The sequence below is a fragment of the Gallus gallus genome, chromosome 6, assembly GCF_016699485.2.
Source record: "Gallus gallus isolate bGalGal1 chromosome 6, bGalGal1.mat.broiler.GRCg7b, whole genome shotgun sequence".
In the NCBI taxonomy this organism is placed as follows: domain Eukaryota; kingdom Metazoa; phylum Chordata; class Aves; order Galliformes; family Phasianidae; genus Gallus; species Gallus gallus.
In genome coordinates this window covers 26009321-26028254 of record NC_052537.1, presented here as the reverse complement: position 1 = coordinate 26028254, position 18934 = coordinate 26009321, and the positions used below count along the sequence as shown (strand labels likewise).

Here is an 18934-nt window from a genome sequence, read left to right as displayed (position 1 = left end):
TCACACTTCAGAGGAGTGGCATGACAGAAAACGTGTTAAGACTGTGATGTGCTTGGATGTGGCAGTGATGAGGTCAGATGAGTTCCTTGTGCAGGGTAGAAAGAGTTACGTGAAACTAGAGTGGATCTTGATTAACAACTTGCCTTAGAGGCACAATCCAAAGTCAATGAAAAGACTCTTATTAACTTCAAAGAACTGGGATCAAGCCCATTGATTTGTGCTTATTTCTGCTCTACTTACTATAGTCCAAATGAATGCTGTGCTGTGATATTTTCACGTACTGACATAAACAATCCACTTATAAAGGAAGCCATAAAAATAGGAAAAACATGATTTCTGAATTCAGCTGATAAACATTAACCAAAGAAATGTCCCAGAATTTTTTCTGGTTTAAAAAAAAAAAAAAAAAAAAACTAATAAACATTGCTTAATTTTTGGCTTGACAAGCTAGATAGATAACTTACTGAAAGTAAATGGTCTATATATTGATGCTTTGAATATTAATGTTTTCTGTGTAACCTCTATCATGTAATCTTCAGTTTAGAATCCACATCAGTGGTATACTTGATGTATTTGAAAGTATTAAAATATGAACGTTTAGTTTTAATGGTGCATGTTTTCATCTTAGAATTTCAAAAGTAGATCAGAGTTACCAAGGAGATACCAGAAGGAGATAGTGCCTTTAGGGTTATGATGGGAGTATTATCCTATTTTACATTAAAGACAAAGTATGGCAAGGCAGTACAACTTGTCTAGAGTCGCTGAAGATATTAAATGCCAGCAAGTTTGAAGGAAACACCTAACCTTCCAAGTCACAGGCCAAATCGTTATACAGCCAAGGGTTTTTCTAGACATAGATAAAAGCCTCTGGCGGTTATCCAGTAATGAAGGGCATAGGTGTATTTATACCTTCACATACAACTAATTATCATCTATGTCTATCAAGACTTATGGTGCTCTATAATTCATAGGTAATGAGTTGTTATAGATAACATCACCTGCCTAACTAAAGACATAGAAATGAAAAGTGTGTTTTTGCAGTGCTTAAACCAGGTAGGAATTTACTCTGAGAAATGGTATGGGTTCTTTCACTTCAGACTCATCTAAAGACATTAGCAACAGAAATAAAATAACTTAAATAAATAAACAAAATTAAATTTCCATCATGTTAATGGTTAAAGGCATTAGTTCCTTCCCAGGCAAATATTCAGAATTTTTCATGTTTGTCATTCATGGTACCTCATTCCCGATCCTGACGGGCATTATTTCCTGCCTGTTGAAATACTGAAATGATCTCTTTGTAATATTCAAACCTATATATTCTCTCTCAAGCAGAGACATAAGAAAATTTTCTCATTCTCTCTGATTCATCAGCAATGCAGACCAATTAGTACCGTAGTTAATAGAGAAAAGTAGCTATGAGAACTGCAAGCCGTGTATCTTCATTCTTGGACAAAGCTAGGAAGCAACTTTGCTATGCAGGAATTATTTGTGCGACAAGTGAATCTCTGATTCACAGCATCATAGGAACTAGAGATGCGAAGAACCTAGTATATTATCAAACGTGTTCTCCTGCCAAAGCAAGGCATTTCTTGCAGACAGAGAAGTTGTAACATTTTAGGCAATGAAACTGTTGTCTTCTCTGAAAATTCTGCCAGATTCTAACAATCTCACTGTTAGAGTTTCAGTTTGTATGTCTCTCTCACTCCTCCCCACCCATTTCTTTTATTTTCTTAACACCTTACTTTTGGTCTGCTACTCCAAAAGATCATTCATGAAGTCCCTAACAGCCTATTGTGGTTGTCTAGTAACTTATCTTTACTCTGTCACAAACCTCAGATTTGATTTTTTTTCTGATAGCCTAAGCATATCATTTGGGTCTGTATTTACAAGTGATAGCTGTATTCCCTATTTGATTATACATTATATGTTTATATATATAGTTCAAATACACTGTTGACTGTGCTTAGTTTTGATATTGCATTGAAGCATATTGAAACAGACATATTTATTAACGTTATCTGAAGTTCCTGTCTTCTGCTTCCTCTTCAACACTGTATTTTGATCTTTCCCTTACGTACAGATTATGCTGTTGACTGATCCAGAGGTTGAGAGCAGCTTACTGATTAGTACTGATGAAGGTGCCACATATCAAAAATACCGCCTGAACTTCTACATTCACAGTCTGCTCTTCCACCCAAAGCAGGAAGACTGGATCTTAGCGTATAGTCAAGATCAAAAGGTAAGAATTGTTGCCAGAATTTTGCTTTATTTGCTCTCTACTTAACTGTTACAGAGAATTCAGGATGGTCTTGGGGGTAACTGGACTGGTATTTCCAGTAGGAGACATTGAGTAAGCCATGATCCCTGGAATAGTCTGCCCAGAGCGGTCATGGAATCTCCTCCTCTGGAGATACTCAAAGCCTGCATGGATGTTCTCCTGTAGGAACCTACAGTAGGGAACTTGTTCTAGCAGGGGATTGGAGCAGGTGATTTCCAGAGGTCCCTTCCAACCTTACAATTCTGTGATCTGTAAGACAAAGGCAAAGGACATGGGCACCTACCGTATTCATGGGGCCTAGTGCTCTTATGCCTGACTTGTCAGCCTACCTTTATTCATTAGTCCTTTTGGCAATATCATGTGACAGGTAATGGGAAGAGAATTCAGCTGGGACCCTTCACAGTAAGAAATGCAACCTCTAATGTGACTTTTTCTTCTCGTAGTTAACACTTCTCTCACTCCATTCTGGCACTTGTTCCAAGAACAGTATAAGACATTGCTTGTTCCTGTCTGGTTGGCATATTTTCAAAGAGAAATGTAGCAGTGAATCAATTTCTTTTGAAGGCCAGTTACTTCAGCATGGGCAGTCCATCTGTTGAATAAATTTGCTGTGAAATTTGTCTTGATTTTTCTGATGTTCAACTTGAGATACCAGAATGAGACTTCACTGTAAGAGACCTCATTGTTAGCAGTTTCTGAAAAACACACATCAACATGCACAAGTCAGTTACTTCCTTTGAAGAACCTTATAGAGCTCAATCTGTGTTGTACTCCAAAATGGAGATTGAAGGGAAACTGTAAGAGGGAGTTAGAGTTGTTTAGCTTGGAGTAAAGAATGCTCTGGGGAGACCTTATTGTAATGTTTCTATACTTAAAGGGGCTTACATGAAGGATGGAGAGAGAAAGGGGCTGTAGTGGTAGGACATGTCATAATAATTTTAAACTAAAAGGGGATAGATTTAGATTAGACATAAAGAAGAAATTCTTTACTGAGAGGATAGTAAGACAATGTAACAGTGAAGTTATGGGTACGCCATCCTGAAAATGTTCAAGGTCGGATTGGATAGGGCCTTGAGCAATCTAATCTAGTGGAAGATTTCCTTGTCCACAGCATGGAGGATAAAACTATGAGACATTTAAAGATCCCTTTCGACTCAAACTGCTCTGTGATTTTATACTGTTGTGCGTAAATATCTTTCTTCAAGAGGAAGACAACATTTGAGTAAGCATTCTGATCTAGCAAAAAAACTAAGACTGATGACTGAGAGTCAATGGCAGAGTCACTGTGAAGTGTCTGAGCATTGCAGCAAACTGCTTTGAAAAGTAGTGGATTTCCCATGCCAACATTTTGGTGTTTTTGAATGAAACAGGAAAACAGACGGAAACAATTTACTGAGCTCCCCAAAGGGATAACAGAATGAATTATTTTGGCATCCCATTTATAAACCATATTTTTGGTTTAAAAATAAGTAATCTATAAGGCTTTGAATCTAATCAATAATCAAAGTTTTGGATGAATTTCTAGTTTATGTATTTATATAAATATCAACATGAATGTTTGATTACTAAGATGTTTTCCATGTTAGCATTTGAATTAATTATATAAACATTAAACAGTTGTTCTTCCTTTTGCCTAAATTAGGTTTGTAATTACGATAACTGTAAGCCTGAGAAAATAAATTAATTAGCTGAGGTCACAATGAGTTTACGAGAACTCTTGTAAGAAACATTCAGTCCTGTGCTCTAAGCAGAGTATCGTTCAAGCCCTGTAGCATCCAAAATTGAACAGGAAATGCATTTTGCCTGCCTAATTCAATTCTATGCCATATAGAATTGTGCTGAGTGTTGTGTGCACTCACCTCTCTCATAGCATTTTGGGGATTGTACTGTGGTAGTAATCTGTTCCAGAGGAAGATGCAGATAAAATGATTAGTAGGTGTTCGGTATGGAATTAGGCAAAGTGAAAATGTTTTCATTCCCCAGGCTGATGTGAAACAGAACAGAATTTTGTCTCTGCTGTCTTTTAGGCCCCTTTGGAGTTAAACTTACTCTGTATCAGGAAAAGGAGATTTATTGTGTAAGGATCAATGAAACTTTCTGTGGTAAATTTGTCAGATAGAATTAGAGTGTAGCAGAAAATGAATTTCAGATGTTGTGATCATCATCCTGTTGAGGAAATATTTCTGCATTAGAGTACATACTGCTAATACTAGTTTAATTTATGGTACATGGCTACCAGGAAGTAAATTTTCATTGTTCTGCATGAAACTCCTACTCTTTTCTTTTATATAGAATTAAAAAAAAAACCCAAACTGAATGTAGAAACAAAGCTCCATTTTGTGTGTTAACCTGAATTTGTGAAGCATGTGTGATATGTGTGCATACAGTGCTTTTGGTGAGAGGATGAAGGTTAAAAGCCTAATGGAAATGCATTTTTGACTTCGGTGAGCTTGCACCACAGAGGGTAACCAAAAAAGGAGGATTATTGATCAGCTTGGACTTAATTAAATGTAACTCATACTAAGGGTCAAATTCTGCCCATGCCTAAGTGTAAATGGCTCCCATTGGTTTCAACTCTCATATAACCAGAGGCAGAATTCTCTCAGAGTAATTGTGTAGTCCTGTGACTATCAAGATAACTGCAATGGGAACTGTTGGGCAGTTTGGAGCAAATGATGTTGCAGTTTGCTAGTTTGTGTTCTTTTGTTAAGACTGTATTTAAGGAAAGAGAACAGTTACTCTTTGGATTTTAGGCACTGTGTGCACACTGTGACCAAAGATTACTTGAGGAAACAGAAGAAACATATCTGGATGGTAAGAAATTGGCATTATTGTATCATGGACTTTGATGCCATGCGTGGAACTGAAAAGACTGTAGAGGTTTCAGATTCAGTTTAATATTGCTCTTGGCAGTCAGGAGGAAGTTAAGAGTCAATTAGAAAGCACGTTTACATCCTTCCAGCAAACAAAGTTCTATTGTATCATTTGCATCTTGTCATTGTAGCAGGTGGGACCACCATCAGGTGGTGAATAGAGCAAGTGCTGAATAGAGCAAGGAATCAAATTGGGAATGAACTGTTTGACTCTCAGGAGTGGTTTAAATAGTTTAGTACTGATTGAGGGCAAATTCAACAAGTAGGGCATGCCTCTTATTGCTCAATTGTAATGAACAGGAAATGGGTCACAAAGCATCATCTCTCAGTCTCTTTACAGCTTGCTGAGTCTATCACTATGATGAGCATTACAGATCTTTTTGTTTGGTTGAATAGAGATTTACTACATGGTAGGGAAGTCTGTGTTAACTGAAATCATTTTACAACCCAGTTTCTTGCGTGTTGTGTGCAAGTGAATGTTGTTAATTACTGGAGTTCAACTGATGAGCCATAACTCATTAAGCTTCAGTGACTTGGTTGCTTTTGTTCACATCTCTCCTCCGTGTCTGCCTTGGGCGGCAGACTTGAATTACCATTGCTGACAGACCAGTCCCTTATTCAGTCATGAGTTTTTCCTGCCAGTCTTGAGAGGGGGGAAAAAAAAAAAAAAAAAAAAAAAGAGCAGCAAACCATCTGCTGCCTGCACTAATTGCTTCATGATTGCATTCATTGTTCTGGCTGAAAGTACAGTTGTTACATAGGCTGATTCTTACCACGTAATTGCAGAACTATTGCACGCTCCTCTATTTTCTGTATAAGAGGAGTTACAAATCAGGAGGAAACTTCAGATGCTGTAAAGCATTGCTTGTGAGGGAAAAACTTGTTGGAGGTCTTGTACGTGTGAGCTCTCATGGGTTTAATCAGCTTGCCTGTAAGATGAGGGCTGTATTTTGTCGGAGTATTAGTTATGCATTACTGTGTAATCTTCAAAAGTAGTTTGCTGTGCAATCAGAGGGTGGGATGTAAGAGCCTCTACTTCATGTGGAGACATCTGCTATTCAGATGGGTCAGACATACAGAGGAATGGTGGGTAATCAGCCATGAATAACAGAGCTATTTGGAGAGATGAAGTATGGGTGAAAGTGGAAAACACAAGTCAGATGGGTGAAATGCAAAGCTGTAATTATCCAGCTCAGGAGTGAATGTGCAAAGGCACTCAAGAACTGAAAGGCAGCAACAGAGGCTGGAAAGGAGGAAAAAAAAAAAAAAAAAAGAGATTTAAAATGGAGTTATTCTCATTGCTTATCCTCTCCCATTTTAAATGAACTCTCAAAAGACAAGGCACACTAAAGGAGCTCTGCCTACACGACACCAGTAAATGAAGAGGCATACATTTCCTTTTCTGTCTCTTTGTCTCTTTCTTTTTACTTCTTCTTTCCTTTTAGCCATTCCCAAGTATCTGATTCCATCTGTCTACCTTCATTTACTTTGTGTGTGTGTGTCGCAGTGGAGATCAGTGGGTTAGGTTGATGGTTGGCTGTATATTTCAAGTGTTGAAGTTCAGCAAATTGGGATTTTGCTGTTACTTGAACAACGTATCTTCTGTCATCGAATCATGCCATCTTCCTCAGTACTTCCTCCATGGTAAAAGGAGACAAGGTCAGCAGCAGCTTGAAAGGTAAAATTGTAGAGGCTTTATTCACTCAAACCTTTCAATAGGACAAAAGCCAGACAAAATGAAAGATGCCCAAGATTCTTCTCCCATCCACTCTCCCTCTTAATCCTTACCTCTGAAAAAGGGAGAATCCCACAGCTCATAGACTGTCTTGTTTCTAATACTGGGTCACTGTTTAAGGCCTCATCAAATCCCAATGAAATTGCATCAGAATGTACACATTAAAATCACTTACCCGCTCAACATACTGAAAATTCACTTGCTGGACAAAAACCTTTAAAACTATTCTCCAACACTAATTTGTTGTTGTTGTTGTTGTTAAGGATGGGGAGGGAGACATTACTTGTTTAGTGTTGTTTGTTGTTTTCTTTTTCTCCTTTTTGTCTCTTCTCTATTTTAAGGTAATAATTTGTCCAGGAGATGGTCAGTTTTTGAATTATATTAAATGGCATCAAAGCCATTTTATTTACAGCAAAACCCTCTGTGGCATTTTGTGTGTGTTTAAAGCAAGGAAGGATCCACCTACCTAGATGAGATACTTAGAACAGTCTAACTTCTTTAGCCCCTTCTATCCATGTATTTGGGCTAATGTCTGCCAGTAGAATATTTGCCATAGGTGCAACCAGTACTGACTCCTCGGGTTCTAATGGACTGTTCTAGACCCACTTCTGATTTCTAAAGACTTTAATTTCACTTCATTAGGATCTAACTTTGAGAACTATTCTATCTGGAATGTGATCAAATCAGGGACTTCCAGAAGTTTTCCTTTCATCCTTATTTATTCTGTTCCTGTTTACACCTTCTCTATCTCAGTGGTAGCAGTCACTGCATACAAAAGCCATAGAAAGATAAGTAAAATCCAACTTCGTATTACTAGAATTTGCATTATAGTGAAAAAAATACTGTTAACGTCAAGCATCTAACTTTTTTTAATCATTATGTTTTTATACAGTGCTGTTGACCACGCTTAGGGGGCTATTCACTTGGACAATTCACAATGTTAGCCAAAGGATACGAAATAAATGGAGAGAAAAAAACCTATCTAGAGTAGTAAACATTGGTCACTTTGAATTGTCCTCTGGAAAAGCCTCTCTCTTTTGATAGACTACAGATAGGACCAGGGAGGTAGTTTGCATAAAGCTAACGTTAACCTATGTGAATAACTCCCTTGCAGCATTCCTTCTGCAACATTCTACATTATTCATGTTATAAGAACAAGGTTTCCAGCAGACTAGATTCTCTTTGATGCGTAATGTTGAAGATTAAATATGTTAGGGAATTTGCACATTGAAAAATATGTGGTCCAGTCTTTGCAGTGTTACCTTGTATGGATGATATCAGATATCCTTTCTGGGTTACCAGCACCAGTACCACAGTACCTCCTATTCTAAAAAGTGTCCATGAGCTTAGGATTCTAAACAAGCACAAAAATATCCGTGTTTGTAGCTAAAGCTTTGCATACTCTTCGTGGAAAGTCCTTAAGCACAGACACCCGCTGGGCATTCTGACAACGCACCATGCACACAGCTCTTTGCCTTGTTATCTCTAGGATAACTGATCAGTATTTGGTGGCAACCAGTGTACTGAAGATGAACAAGGAACGGACATCAAAACGAGTCATCTGACTGTTAGTTGTTAGAATTTTTCTTTCTTTCCTCTCATAGTCAGTTTCTTAGCATTGTCTCAGTAAGAAGACTAATACAGTCAGATTGTATCTTTTTATTTTTAAACTGTCCATAATCCAGTGTACAAACTGGACTGACATAAAATAGGGTTTCCTTGTGGGCAGATCAGTCTTTTACACCTCACTAAGTATAATGTACTTTGTGAGTTTCAAGTGTAAAGTTTAAAATGTAGAATAGAAATAAGAATGGGAGAAATCCCTAATGCTTCCCCAGTCACCAGGAAAAGAAAAAAGTCTAAAGATAGAAAAAATCAACTATCAGAGCCCAGCTGTAGTCTGTCTGTCTGGAAAGAAAGATGCATATCTGGGTACAAGTGTGGTCAGTGAAACAGAAAGAAGGACTCCTGAGTAGTAATCGCTGTGCTCTACTACTGACTCACTTATCTTTAAGCAAATTAATATGCCCTTGCTTATCCATCTGTATATGCATGAGCGCTCTGTACTCCTAGAGAAGTTGTTCATTTACTGCTTTGGGATTCTTGGCTGCATATTTGTTACTCTGCAAAAATTTCTGTGCTCTACATAAGTCTCATTTTCCTACTTCCATGAAAATTTCCTTTCTTTCTCTCTTCAGAATCAGACAGTGCACTAGGAGTAAAGAAATGTGATTGCTGTCACTAGGTCTTCCGTTGATCTCTATGGCTTTGAGTAACTTCCTTCACTTTTCTGTAGATGTCTGTATGCTCTGTTTTCTTATTAAGCGAAGCACCCGTCAACACTGAATTCATGTGGAGCCATAGGTTCTAGTATAGTAAAAATATAAAGCTATGCACGTGTGCATGACAATTGCAATGCTTTACCTAGATTTCTGTTTAATCAAAGCTTTTTCTGTTTTGTTCTCATTCTAATAGGGTATATCTTTTAGTCGATGATGTATTTCTTTAATTTAGTCACCCAAACAGTTATGAAAATACCTAATAATTTCTCAGCATAACAAAAAGCAGATGCAGGTTGCTCTGTTACAGAGATGCCTGTGGCAGAGATATTAGAACTTTTAATAGAGAAAGAAATTAACCTTGAGGATAACTTACCAAGCAAAGTAGTAAATTCATCATCCCTTGGAACTGAGATTTGATGGCTTTCCAAAAGATTCAAACATTGAGACTGTATGTCTCTCCAGAAGATACAATCTAGCTCAGCCATGGGTTGTCAGCTTAAATAATTCTCTCTACGGCTTGAATTAGTGACTAAGATTCTGCAGCATCTGTTTGGATGAGAACATACTGATGACACTAGTAGTTCTCTTCTGGCCTTTAGATATATATGCTAGGAGGATTCCTTAAGTATCTGCTGGTAAAATTGTGTTTCCTGCTACGTGCTTAGTATATAAATAGAGTGCACTAGAGACATCATGCTAATATATTTGCTTGCTTCCGTAAAGTCAGAACATCAGCTGATATGGATCATATCTGAGAATGCGTGAGAAGTTAGAGAGGTAAGAGGAAAACTGAGGGACATCTTAAGCATGTTTTGATCTGGCAAACATACTGAAAAATAGTTGCTGTAATACAACCATAATGAACAAGTCTATGTGGTGATAGCATTTTGTTCATGATCAAAAGCAACTGCAGGTCTGCAGGGCTCATTGGTGTTTGAAAGGGCTGTGGAGCAGGTATCTGAAAGCGTTATCACTCTGCTGTGTACCCATCCGCTTTCGATAAACACCAATTGTTGAATAATCTTATTGATGTGGCATGATTAATGGATTGCTGTAATTTCAAACATTCAAGATCTATGTAGTGTCTATGAACTTTCTTGTTTCAAGGATCAATGGAACTTGCAACTAGATCAGAAACTGGGAAGGGAAAGTAAAGGAGTGTCAGCCCTGTAGCCCATTTGCGTATTCTGCATCGTGAGTCTTATGGTCTGTTCTAGGAAAATGTACCATGTGTGATTTCAGATTCTCTGTTAATTCAAAATGTTGTATTAATTCAGCTTTGGAATAAAAAAGGCCTGGTCCATGACTCTTCAGTGAAACAATCATGATCCAGGAAGTAACAGCAAACCTCTCAGTCATTGACTGCTCTGAATGAGAAATGCTCTGTTCAGTAATTTATCTAAATTGAATACATCTTAGTATCCAAGTGATCTGTGCTGGATACTCGTTTAGAACATGTATGCATTAAGCACATCGTTCCTTCACACTGACTGAGATATCTGCAGTGCCAATGTGGAAACCTCTCTCATTATGATAATCTTTGATGCAGCAGGTAGATCCTGCTGAAGATTTAAGATCATAAAGGACTACTTAATACACCTATATAAACAGTGATCAATCTTACATTCTTACTTGATGCACTAACCGCGTCCTTTTCTGCAGACTGCATATAAAGAAATAGAAATGCAAGCTTGATTGTTCTTCTAGGGTCGTAAATTGAAGTACAGTGCTAAATTGCAGCAGTCCATATGGAATCTATCCTACTGCTCTTCGCTTTCCTGAATGTTGTAGATTACTTCCAAATATGCTGTTTCACAGATGAATGCTATTTGAATAATGCCTGTATGAACAATGAGAATAATGAATGTGGAATCACTTCAAATACACCTGCGCTAGTAGTAAAGTACAGTCTGTCAGTAATAAACTTATTCAGTACAAATGAATAGGGATAAAAGGAAGGACTTGACTGTACTTATTTCAGATTACACTGTTGCATCTTCAGAAAGCTGTTTTTATCTAGGTCGTCTGTGATATGACAGTAATTAAATGGTACTTTTTGAATGTTGTGTTCTATGGTGAAACTGAACTAAATTTTTAAAAAAGTACTAAACTTGAGGAAGAAGTGATCTCTAAGATGTTCATGTGGTCCATCAGTACAAAAATTGTGTTTCAAATGCACTATTTCTTTTGTCAGTCAATGGTATTTGAAGGGATTAAGGTGAAACACCGTGATCAGGTCTAGTTTTAATCAACTCATGGAAACACCAGGAAATTTTAAGAGGCAAGCAGTCAGCATATGTGGAGAAATAAGGTTAGAAGGATTGACCAGTAAGAAATTTATCAGGAAATCAGTGGTGAATTTGAAGCAAACCCAAGTCTTTCAAATGTGTGATGAGTTAGTTTTCCAGATGCATGCTCTAGAGGTGAATGCTGAGTTGAACTGCATTGGTCAGATCTATGTGGAGGAGGAATAATTAGAGCTTTCATGCGTGGTAAAGGTGAGAAAAAGAGACCTTTTTCTTTTGTGAATGCAAGAATACTGAAGTTGGTAAATCCAGTCACCAAATCAAGTTACATCTTGAGCCATGTTCCATTGTAAGTTGGTGAGGGTAAACATCTCGAGAAAATTAATGGGAACTATTATCTTGCTCAAATTATTTCCTTTGTATCGCTTCCAGCATGCAATTTAAATCACATTTTCCTCAGCCAGATTCAAAATTTCCTTTTATGTATTCTTTTTTTTTTTTGCCTAAAATTAAATCATTGCAGAAAATTGAATATCCTCATCGCTAGAGGAAGAATGTGGAGCTATAATATGATATAAGACCAGTGTGTGAAGAATAATCAAAACTAAATGTTTTATCAGAATATCAAATTAGTTTAAATGCTGAATGATGAAACGTTATGGATACCATGAGTCAATCAAATCTGCAGCCATATTTTGTAGGTAGGTTAAATGAATCGGAGGCCATGACAGACTCCATGCTTTGACTGGGAAAACTTTGTTGAGAACAGATGATAGGTCTTGACTGACATAGTGACCCTTCAAATGATATTTTACCAGAATTGGTGGGTCATTCAGATTCTCAGTACATGGTATATGAAACCTGACTTTCAGCGTCAGGTGTTAAATGAGTAACTGTTTCTTTGATGTCTTACATGATATATAGATTACTTCGAGTATCTTTGGTATGGTGAGTTCAGTGAGCATAAAGGTAGCTCTGGGAAGCACAGAATTCATTGCTAATTGGTGGGGATAAGGGCTTCTTTCTTAAATGCAAATTTGCATTTGCTAGTGACATCTGTTTGATGATGTGCTTTGTTAACCATCAGGTTGAACAGCCAAAATAAAATTAATTCAGCCACTTCATAAGAGCCACATTTTTTGGCTGGGAAGATCTCAGGGAAAATTCAGTGTTCATGAGGGAAACAGGTGTTTTGGAATACAATTTTGTTAAAGTACATCTCCCAAGCTCAGCCAGATGTAGTATTTCATGGAACTGCTAACAGCTTATTGTGTTTGTGCTAGAGATGTGAGTTAATGTCAGAAGTTTTTAAGTTTGTAGTTCTGTCAGATCTAAATAGACAAAGTAGGGTCCTGTAGGTTAGAATCTCATACCATCATCAACACAAATCAAATTTGTTTGATGCCTAGAAAACATTTCCCTTCAAATCTCATATTTTTAGCTATGTATTTTGTAGTTTTTAAAAGACGCGTGAAGTAGTACAAGGAAGTACAAAGCCATTTAAGTCTGTTGGAAGATTTGGGAAAGAGATGACTTCTCAGCGTAATTTGTTTTAACTCCCTAAATGTGGGGGAAGGACTGATGATTTATTATACTTGAGACTACCACAACAGACTCAAAGCAAGCAAGAAGTGGTGATTCTTCATGCTGTGTTAGGTTGTGGAGCTCCTTGCTTACCATGGTATTCCATGGGTGCTGAAAGAATAGAAAAGAACACAGAGAAGAGAAGAACTTAAAAGACAAAAAGTACTGAGAAATATTAAAGACAAATACAACCTCTCACTCAGAAAGTCCCTGAGCCAAGGATTGATGGAGTTTGAGACCATAGTTAGAGGAACTGTTGGATATACATAGTTTGTGAATATGCAATTATTTTGGTTTTCCAAGCATCTTTTGAAGGCTGTATCCAAAAGGAGATGGTAGTGAAATTGAACTTCATTCTAATCTAATTCAGTAATTCCTCTGTAATCTGACAGTAAAGAAAATGTTTCATTACCTGGATCAAATTCATACCACCCTAACACTGGCTTTGCCAGCTCTTGAGCTCTGTCTTTTTCTCACATAGATTTAATGTTTCCATTAGAACAGATGTTCTCTGGTTTGAATGGGCCCTTATTGCTTTTGCAGTTTAAAACTCTGCCATGTGTTCAGCTAGACAATGTCTGATTTCCCCAATTTTTAAGAAAATGAATTTTAGAGATTTGCTTTGATTCGCTTTAGTGTAAGGATGGTTATTTTTGTAATTTGTTTGAGGTAAGTAAATGTATGCAGAATTGCCTGAAATCCTAGGTTGATAAGCTGCTTGGTGGCTGAAAAATATATTAGAAATAATCTATGACAATATGAGAAAACAGTCTAATTTTCACCATTCTGAATAGTGGAACCTTTTACAGAAGTACCTATTATAGGGAAACCTTTTCCTTACACATACCTTCACTTACAATTTCCCTGTATTATTATAGCTAATGAGAGCCCCAGGAATCTTTGTGTTGCGTAAATGCATACCACAATAGACGATTTCTACTCTAAAGAGCTTAGAAATCTGACTGCAAGAGGACGTGTGTAGGAGGTACAACTACAAAAGAGAAGAGGAAGTAAGAAGAGTTTTATTCCCCAGTGAAGAAGGGTCAAATCTGAGAGATCAGTATAAGATTTGTACTTTATAATGGTTTTGTCTTAGTGAAAACAGAAACGTCGCATCACTACTTGGCTCTGAGCTGAAAACATACACTGAAATTGTGGTAGGTTCGTTTTTTATTTGTGGTTGAAATAAGAGTTGTAGCAGAGAGCATTATCTAATTTGTGTCTCCTAATGAAAATTGTCATCAGACAGCAGTCCTTGCCAAAGAAAATAAAATGTCATCTCCAAAGGGACTGCACACATGAGCCTGTCAGAAATCATCCCAGGAGAGAAAGAGCTTTTATAACAACAACAAAATATGATGTTGTGTTTAAAAAATATCCAGACAAGCACTATGACTGCTCAATAGGGAAAAAATATTCCCTGCTGTATCACATCTGGTACTTGACAAAAACTTAGCCTCCAAATATTTTTTTTTCTTCTCCCGGTCTACCTAAATAAACTCAGGCTAAGCTGAATGATACTTAAAATAAAGTATCTGGAAAAAAATATCCTTAATGTAAAGAACATTTTCCCTTTTGTTGGAGGTGACACCTAATATGGGGAATTCCCCTTTTTCTGAAAGTACATTGATGCTGCTGTGAATCAGTGAAGGCTAAGATTGGTACTGAGATAAGGGCAAAGGAGTAAAAGCTTCTAAAGTCTGGTTATTAAAGTGTCTCGTCAAAGACAATAAGAGCTTTGGGCATGAATTCCCAGGGATCTGATAGTTCCCTTTGAGAGCGATTTCCTTTTCTCATATACTTTTCCCAGCTCACTGGGTTCTGACTTCTATTACGAGAGGAAAATACTGACACAGTAGAATTGCTGTATCTCTTTCCTCCCTTTGAAACAAACACAAGTCTTGCATTTGTCTCCTTTTTGCCTGACTCACGTCTCTTGTTCAGGGCACACAGAGAAAACAGGTTTTTCTGAGTACAGTGCAGCATCTCTGCTCCTCTCTGCCATAGAAATCACATATGTGCCAAATGAACAGCCCCTCCAAATACTTTCGCTGAAAGAGCCGGTGGGAGCTGGGGTGGTGGGAATGTTCAACAACTTGGTACTGCACTGAGGTTGTAGGCATGAAGGAGGATACTATACAAGAACAAATGAAGCTTCTGCTGGCCATGATAAATTATTCTAGGATATTGTTACTATCAGTGACAAATTCTAACAGGTGGTAACTTTCTGAAAGTTGTTCTCAGGGGAACTAGAGAGAGAATAGGGTGCGGGATATAAAGGGAGAAAAACAACACTTACTGTGATGGTTCCAGCTGTCTGAGAGCATCAGTGTCCCTGGAAATCTTGCTTCCCACTTATATCAGGTCTGGAAGCGCAGAAGTGTTTACTGAGTTTTTCGTATTGATCTTTGTTCTTAATTAAAGGAAGTTTTACTGTGAGATGATATCAACTTTATTAAAGTTTAAATTACTCTATACTATGAAGACTATTACTTGGCATGGAAGAAATCACTTTGCCATAAAAGGGAAAATACTGGTATCAGTAAGACAGATAACTGTAACTTTGTGATCTTATATTAGTTTGTATTATGCAATCATGAAAGCAGATCTAGAAATGGAGTTTGGATGTGAAGGGGGAATGAATACATCCAGTAATAGTAATACTCTTAATCAGGTGACCTTAGAACACTTTTAAAAATTTATTGTTAAGTGTCCTAGAAGATAAATGATGTTTCTTCTGAAATTGTTAGGGTTAGTGAATCTTAACGTTTCAAATAAAAATATATTTATAGTTAATGAAAAGTTAGAGATTCACCGCTAAAATTTCAAAAGGTTACTGTGCAATTCCATTTGAAAAACTAAACTGTGTTTCCTTTGCCTGACCTGGTTATTTTCTATTCCCCCTCCTTTCTTCCCTGTCTCTTCTTTGTCAATATTCAAGAATAAAGTGAGATGAGAAAAAAGAGGTGAATAACCAGCTTTTAACGCTTTATAGTATATTTAGACATATGTACAGTATACTTTTCATGAAACAGCTGTTACAGATGTCATTAGTTTCTCGATGTTATTCCAAGGTTTTAGAGAAGAGAACCCGAGGGATGTAGTGATTTGTGATGGCAGTGTAATGCAGAATAAAAAGTGGATCTCAAGTTTTCTTAAGTCCTGGTCTCATATTTTTTAAAATCCATTCAAATCATCTTTTGGATCAACTCAAAGCTTTAATATCGGCTTGTCTCCTCAGTGATTCTCTCGGGCTTCCATCCTTGTCTTATCCCAATTCAGTGCCACTACATGTTCCAAAAAAATCAATCAAAAATTGCACATAAAGATTCAGATTGCTTGCATTTTTAGAAAAATCTCTAATTTGAAGTCAAGAAAAGGTGTCAACAGCTCCTTTCACAGAAGAAATTGACCATGTCTGTCAGACAAGAGAAGGAGGGGAAATGAATGAGTTTGCAAGAAAAAAATATAGGGCTGATTGCCTCTCTGTGCTTCTATGTGAAAAAAGTGAAATAAAATAAAGCAAAGAAAAACAGAACCCAAATGATCCTCTGCTGTTCTTCTGAGAATTATCTGATAGCAGCATTTATGGAGAGCAGCTGTTTGTTAAGTGCTCTATAAAAGTCACATTTGTATATTATTCCACAAAGACATACCAAATATTTATAATACCTGTATGTGCCTTTTTTTGCTGACCTTTCTCAGTCTTACTTGGTATTTATTGTTGAAAGATTTTCTGATGTGATTGATGGATTTGGTTATAGTTTGTGTAATCAGGCTAGAAGGCTGTGTCACATTGCTTGCAGGAGCAAAGTGAGAATTGCAGGTTTCCGTGGTACAAGTTATTTGTGCTATTTCAACTCGGCCAGTCCTGCATGCAAAATCTGGATGTGTTAGGGTACTTCTTGTGTTCTATGTTGAAAAACTTCTCTGAAGATGGTGACTGGTAACTAGGAAGAGATTGACCTTCTGACACAACATCAAGGAAGGCAAGTCTGTGTATCTGTTGTCAGAGCTAGGTTAGGATATCAAAGTTTTGTGTTATGTTCCACATCTGGTGTCCATGACAAGTTTAACATAGCAGGCTTCTCACACTGCATTATTTTGTTACCTGAGAGTGCCAGAATGAACTAGATTGAGTTTTCACTATGTTGTGATCCCTAAGGTAACAGCAGCTGTGTCCTATGTTACCCAGTTCAGTATTGTTTCTACCCTAAAAATCACTGCAGATGCTTTTTAGCTGTCCCAGACATATCCTTTTGAGACTGGAGGAAGAAAAACCTGGGCTTCCTGTCTCAGAAGGCTTCTTCAGGCCTTCAGACTGATTTCTCTATTGTCATTGAGTTTTACAGTGGTTCTTGACTGTTGTTTTTTTTTCATCCCCAGTTATTCAGCTCAGTGGAGTTTGGCAGAAGATGGCTGCTTCTTCATGAAGGAGTTGCACCAAACAGGTTCTACTGGTAAGAGCAAACCCCTCTTCCTCTTTTCCCAGACAGAATTTCCCCATGTATACAGAGATCTTGAAATGAAAGCTTGAAGGCAGTGTGGCTGAATGCAGTCTGCATCACTATCAGTCTCTTCTTGCTGGGATTAACTTTGAACTGGCATGAAAGGGGCATTATTCCTGCTGTTCTGTGTTTAAATAGCACTTGAAAGTAGGGTCTTTGATCTAAGAATGATGCACAACTGAAATATTCTGCATCTGAAGAAAGCATTGATTGGGGAGGGGAGAGTTCTGCAATTTCCTGTGAACTTTTTGGGTTGAAACTTAACTAAATTCAGCATAAGCTTGCTTGCACTTCAGAATGAAGTCTTGAAGTCTCTGAAGACAATAGCATTTCTGCCATGGGTGACAGTGAACATCACCAGCTCTGGTGACTGATGTTATGCTTTTAACTGCTGTTAGACCTAGTTCAATCCCTGAAAATGAGCAAGTTGATGACCACTGAAGCAGGCACACACAGTTCTTCACTTTGAGCTTAAATCACTTTGTAATATTGCTTCTAGGCTGCTGTGCCAAGATTTCCAGACTGCGTTCAAGCTTTGTGGATCAGCTGCATTGCATAAGTCCTGTTACTGAATCTTTGAATGTCAATCAGTTACAGCAGTGGTGAAACATTTGGGAGTTTGGTGCCAGGGTTACTTGGAAGAAATTTCATAGCTCTTTGTCACTGGTACAAGCTCTAATCTTCGCTGCACATATGGGTGAAAGTTGAGGAATCAAGGAGACACTGCTCTATTTTCTTGCAAATATGGTTGTTTTAGACTAAACCAAAATTGAAGTTTAACTGTTGTATTTAGGCTTATTCCTCTTTTTGCTTATGCTGACATCAATCTCCAAGAGTTCTTGCCAGCTCTATCTGAAGGTGGAAGTTCACTTGTGAGCAGATATTGGCTCTTGTCCTGTGAATCTGGACTTTAAAATAAAACCTTTGGACAAAACAGTCGCTTTGAAATCAGTATGAGATGAATCAGATGATTAAAGTGAAATCCCAATAGGTGACTACTAAACTATAAGTTTGTGCCTGTTCCTTAGGTTTTGAACATACTAAGAATTAGAAGTGGTTTGGTCAAATATTTTCTTTTAATTTCTGAAAGAAGTAAGAGCTCTAGGTCAAATTTACTTCAAAGCTGAATTAATATTTGGTTTGCAAAGGATATAGATCAAAGATATTGTTTGCTGCTCCTGATTTTTAATTCTTTCTCAGAATCTGTATTAGCTGAGGCTTTTGCAAGCTGTAATCCATTTTAAACTTAGGCTTGTTTTTCTGTGTTTGTATTCATGTATTTATGTCACCCCTATTTTATTCCTATGGGGCTGCTAACAGGGTTTCTAAGTGTCAGATACAAACACAGCCTGTCTACATGTTTTGATATTTCTGGGCTAATAGAAGTGGAAAGTCTTAGAAACTGGGTGATCCAGTTGCTGAGAA

At 37.4% G+C, this 18934-nt stretch overlaps 1 protein-coding gene across 6 annotated transcripts in view; it reads left to right on the top strand.

Moving 5' to 3' along the window:
- The window catches only part of SORCS1 (sortilin related VPS10 domain containing receptor 1), a 554925-nt gene that overhangs the window by 440767 nt on the left and 95224 nt on the right, over positions 1 to 18934 (top strand). For all 6 annotated transcript variants that reach the window (XM_025151802.3, XM_025151799.3, XM_025151797.3 and 3 more), the window contains 2 exons: positions 2084 to 2242; positions 17388 to 17461. In XM_025151802.3, coding sequence (XP_025007570.1) covers positions 2087 to 2242; positions 17388 to 17461 — 230 coding nt within the window. In that variant the 5' untranslated portion in view covers positions 2084 to 2086. The remainder of the gene's footprint in view (positions 1 to 2083; positions 2243 to 17387; positions 17462 to 18934) is intronic.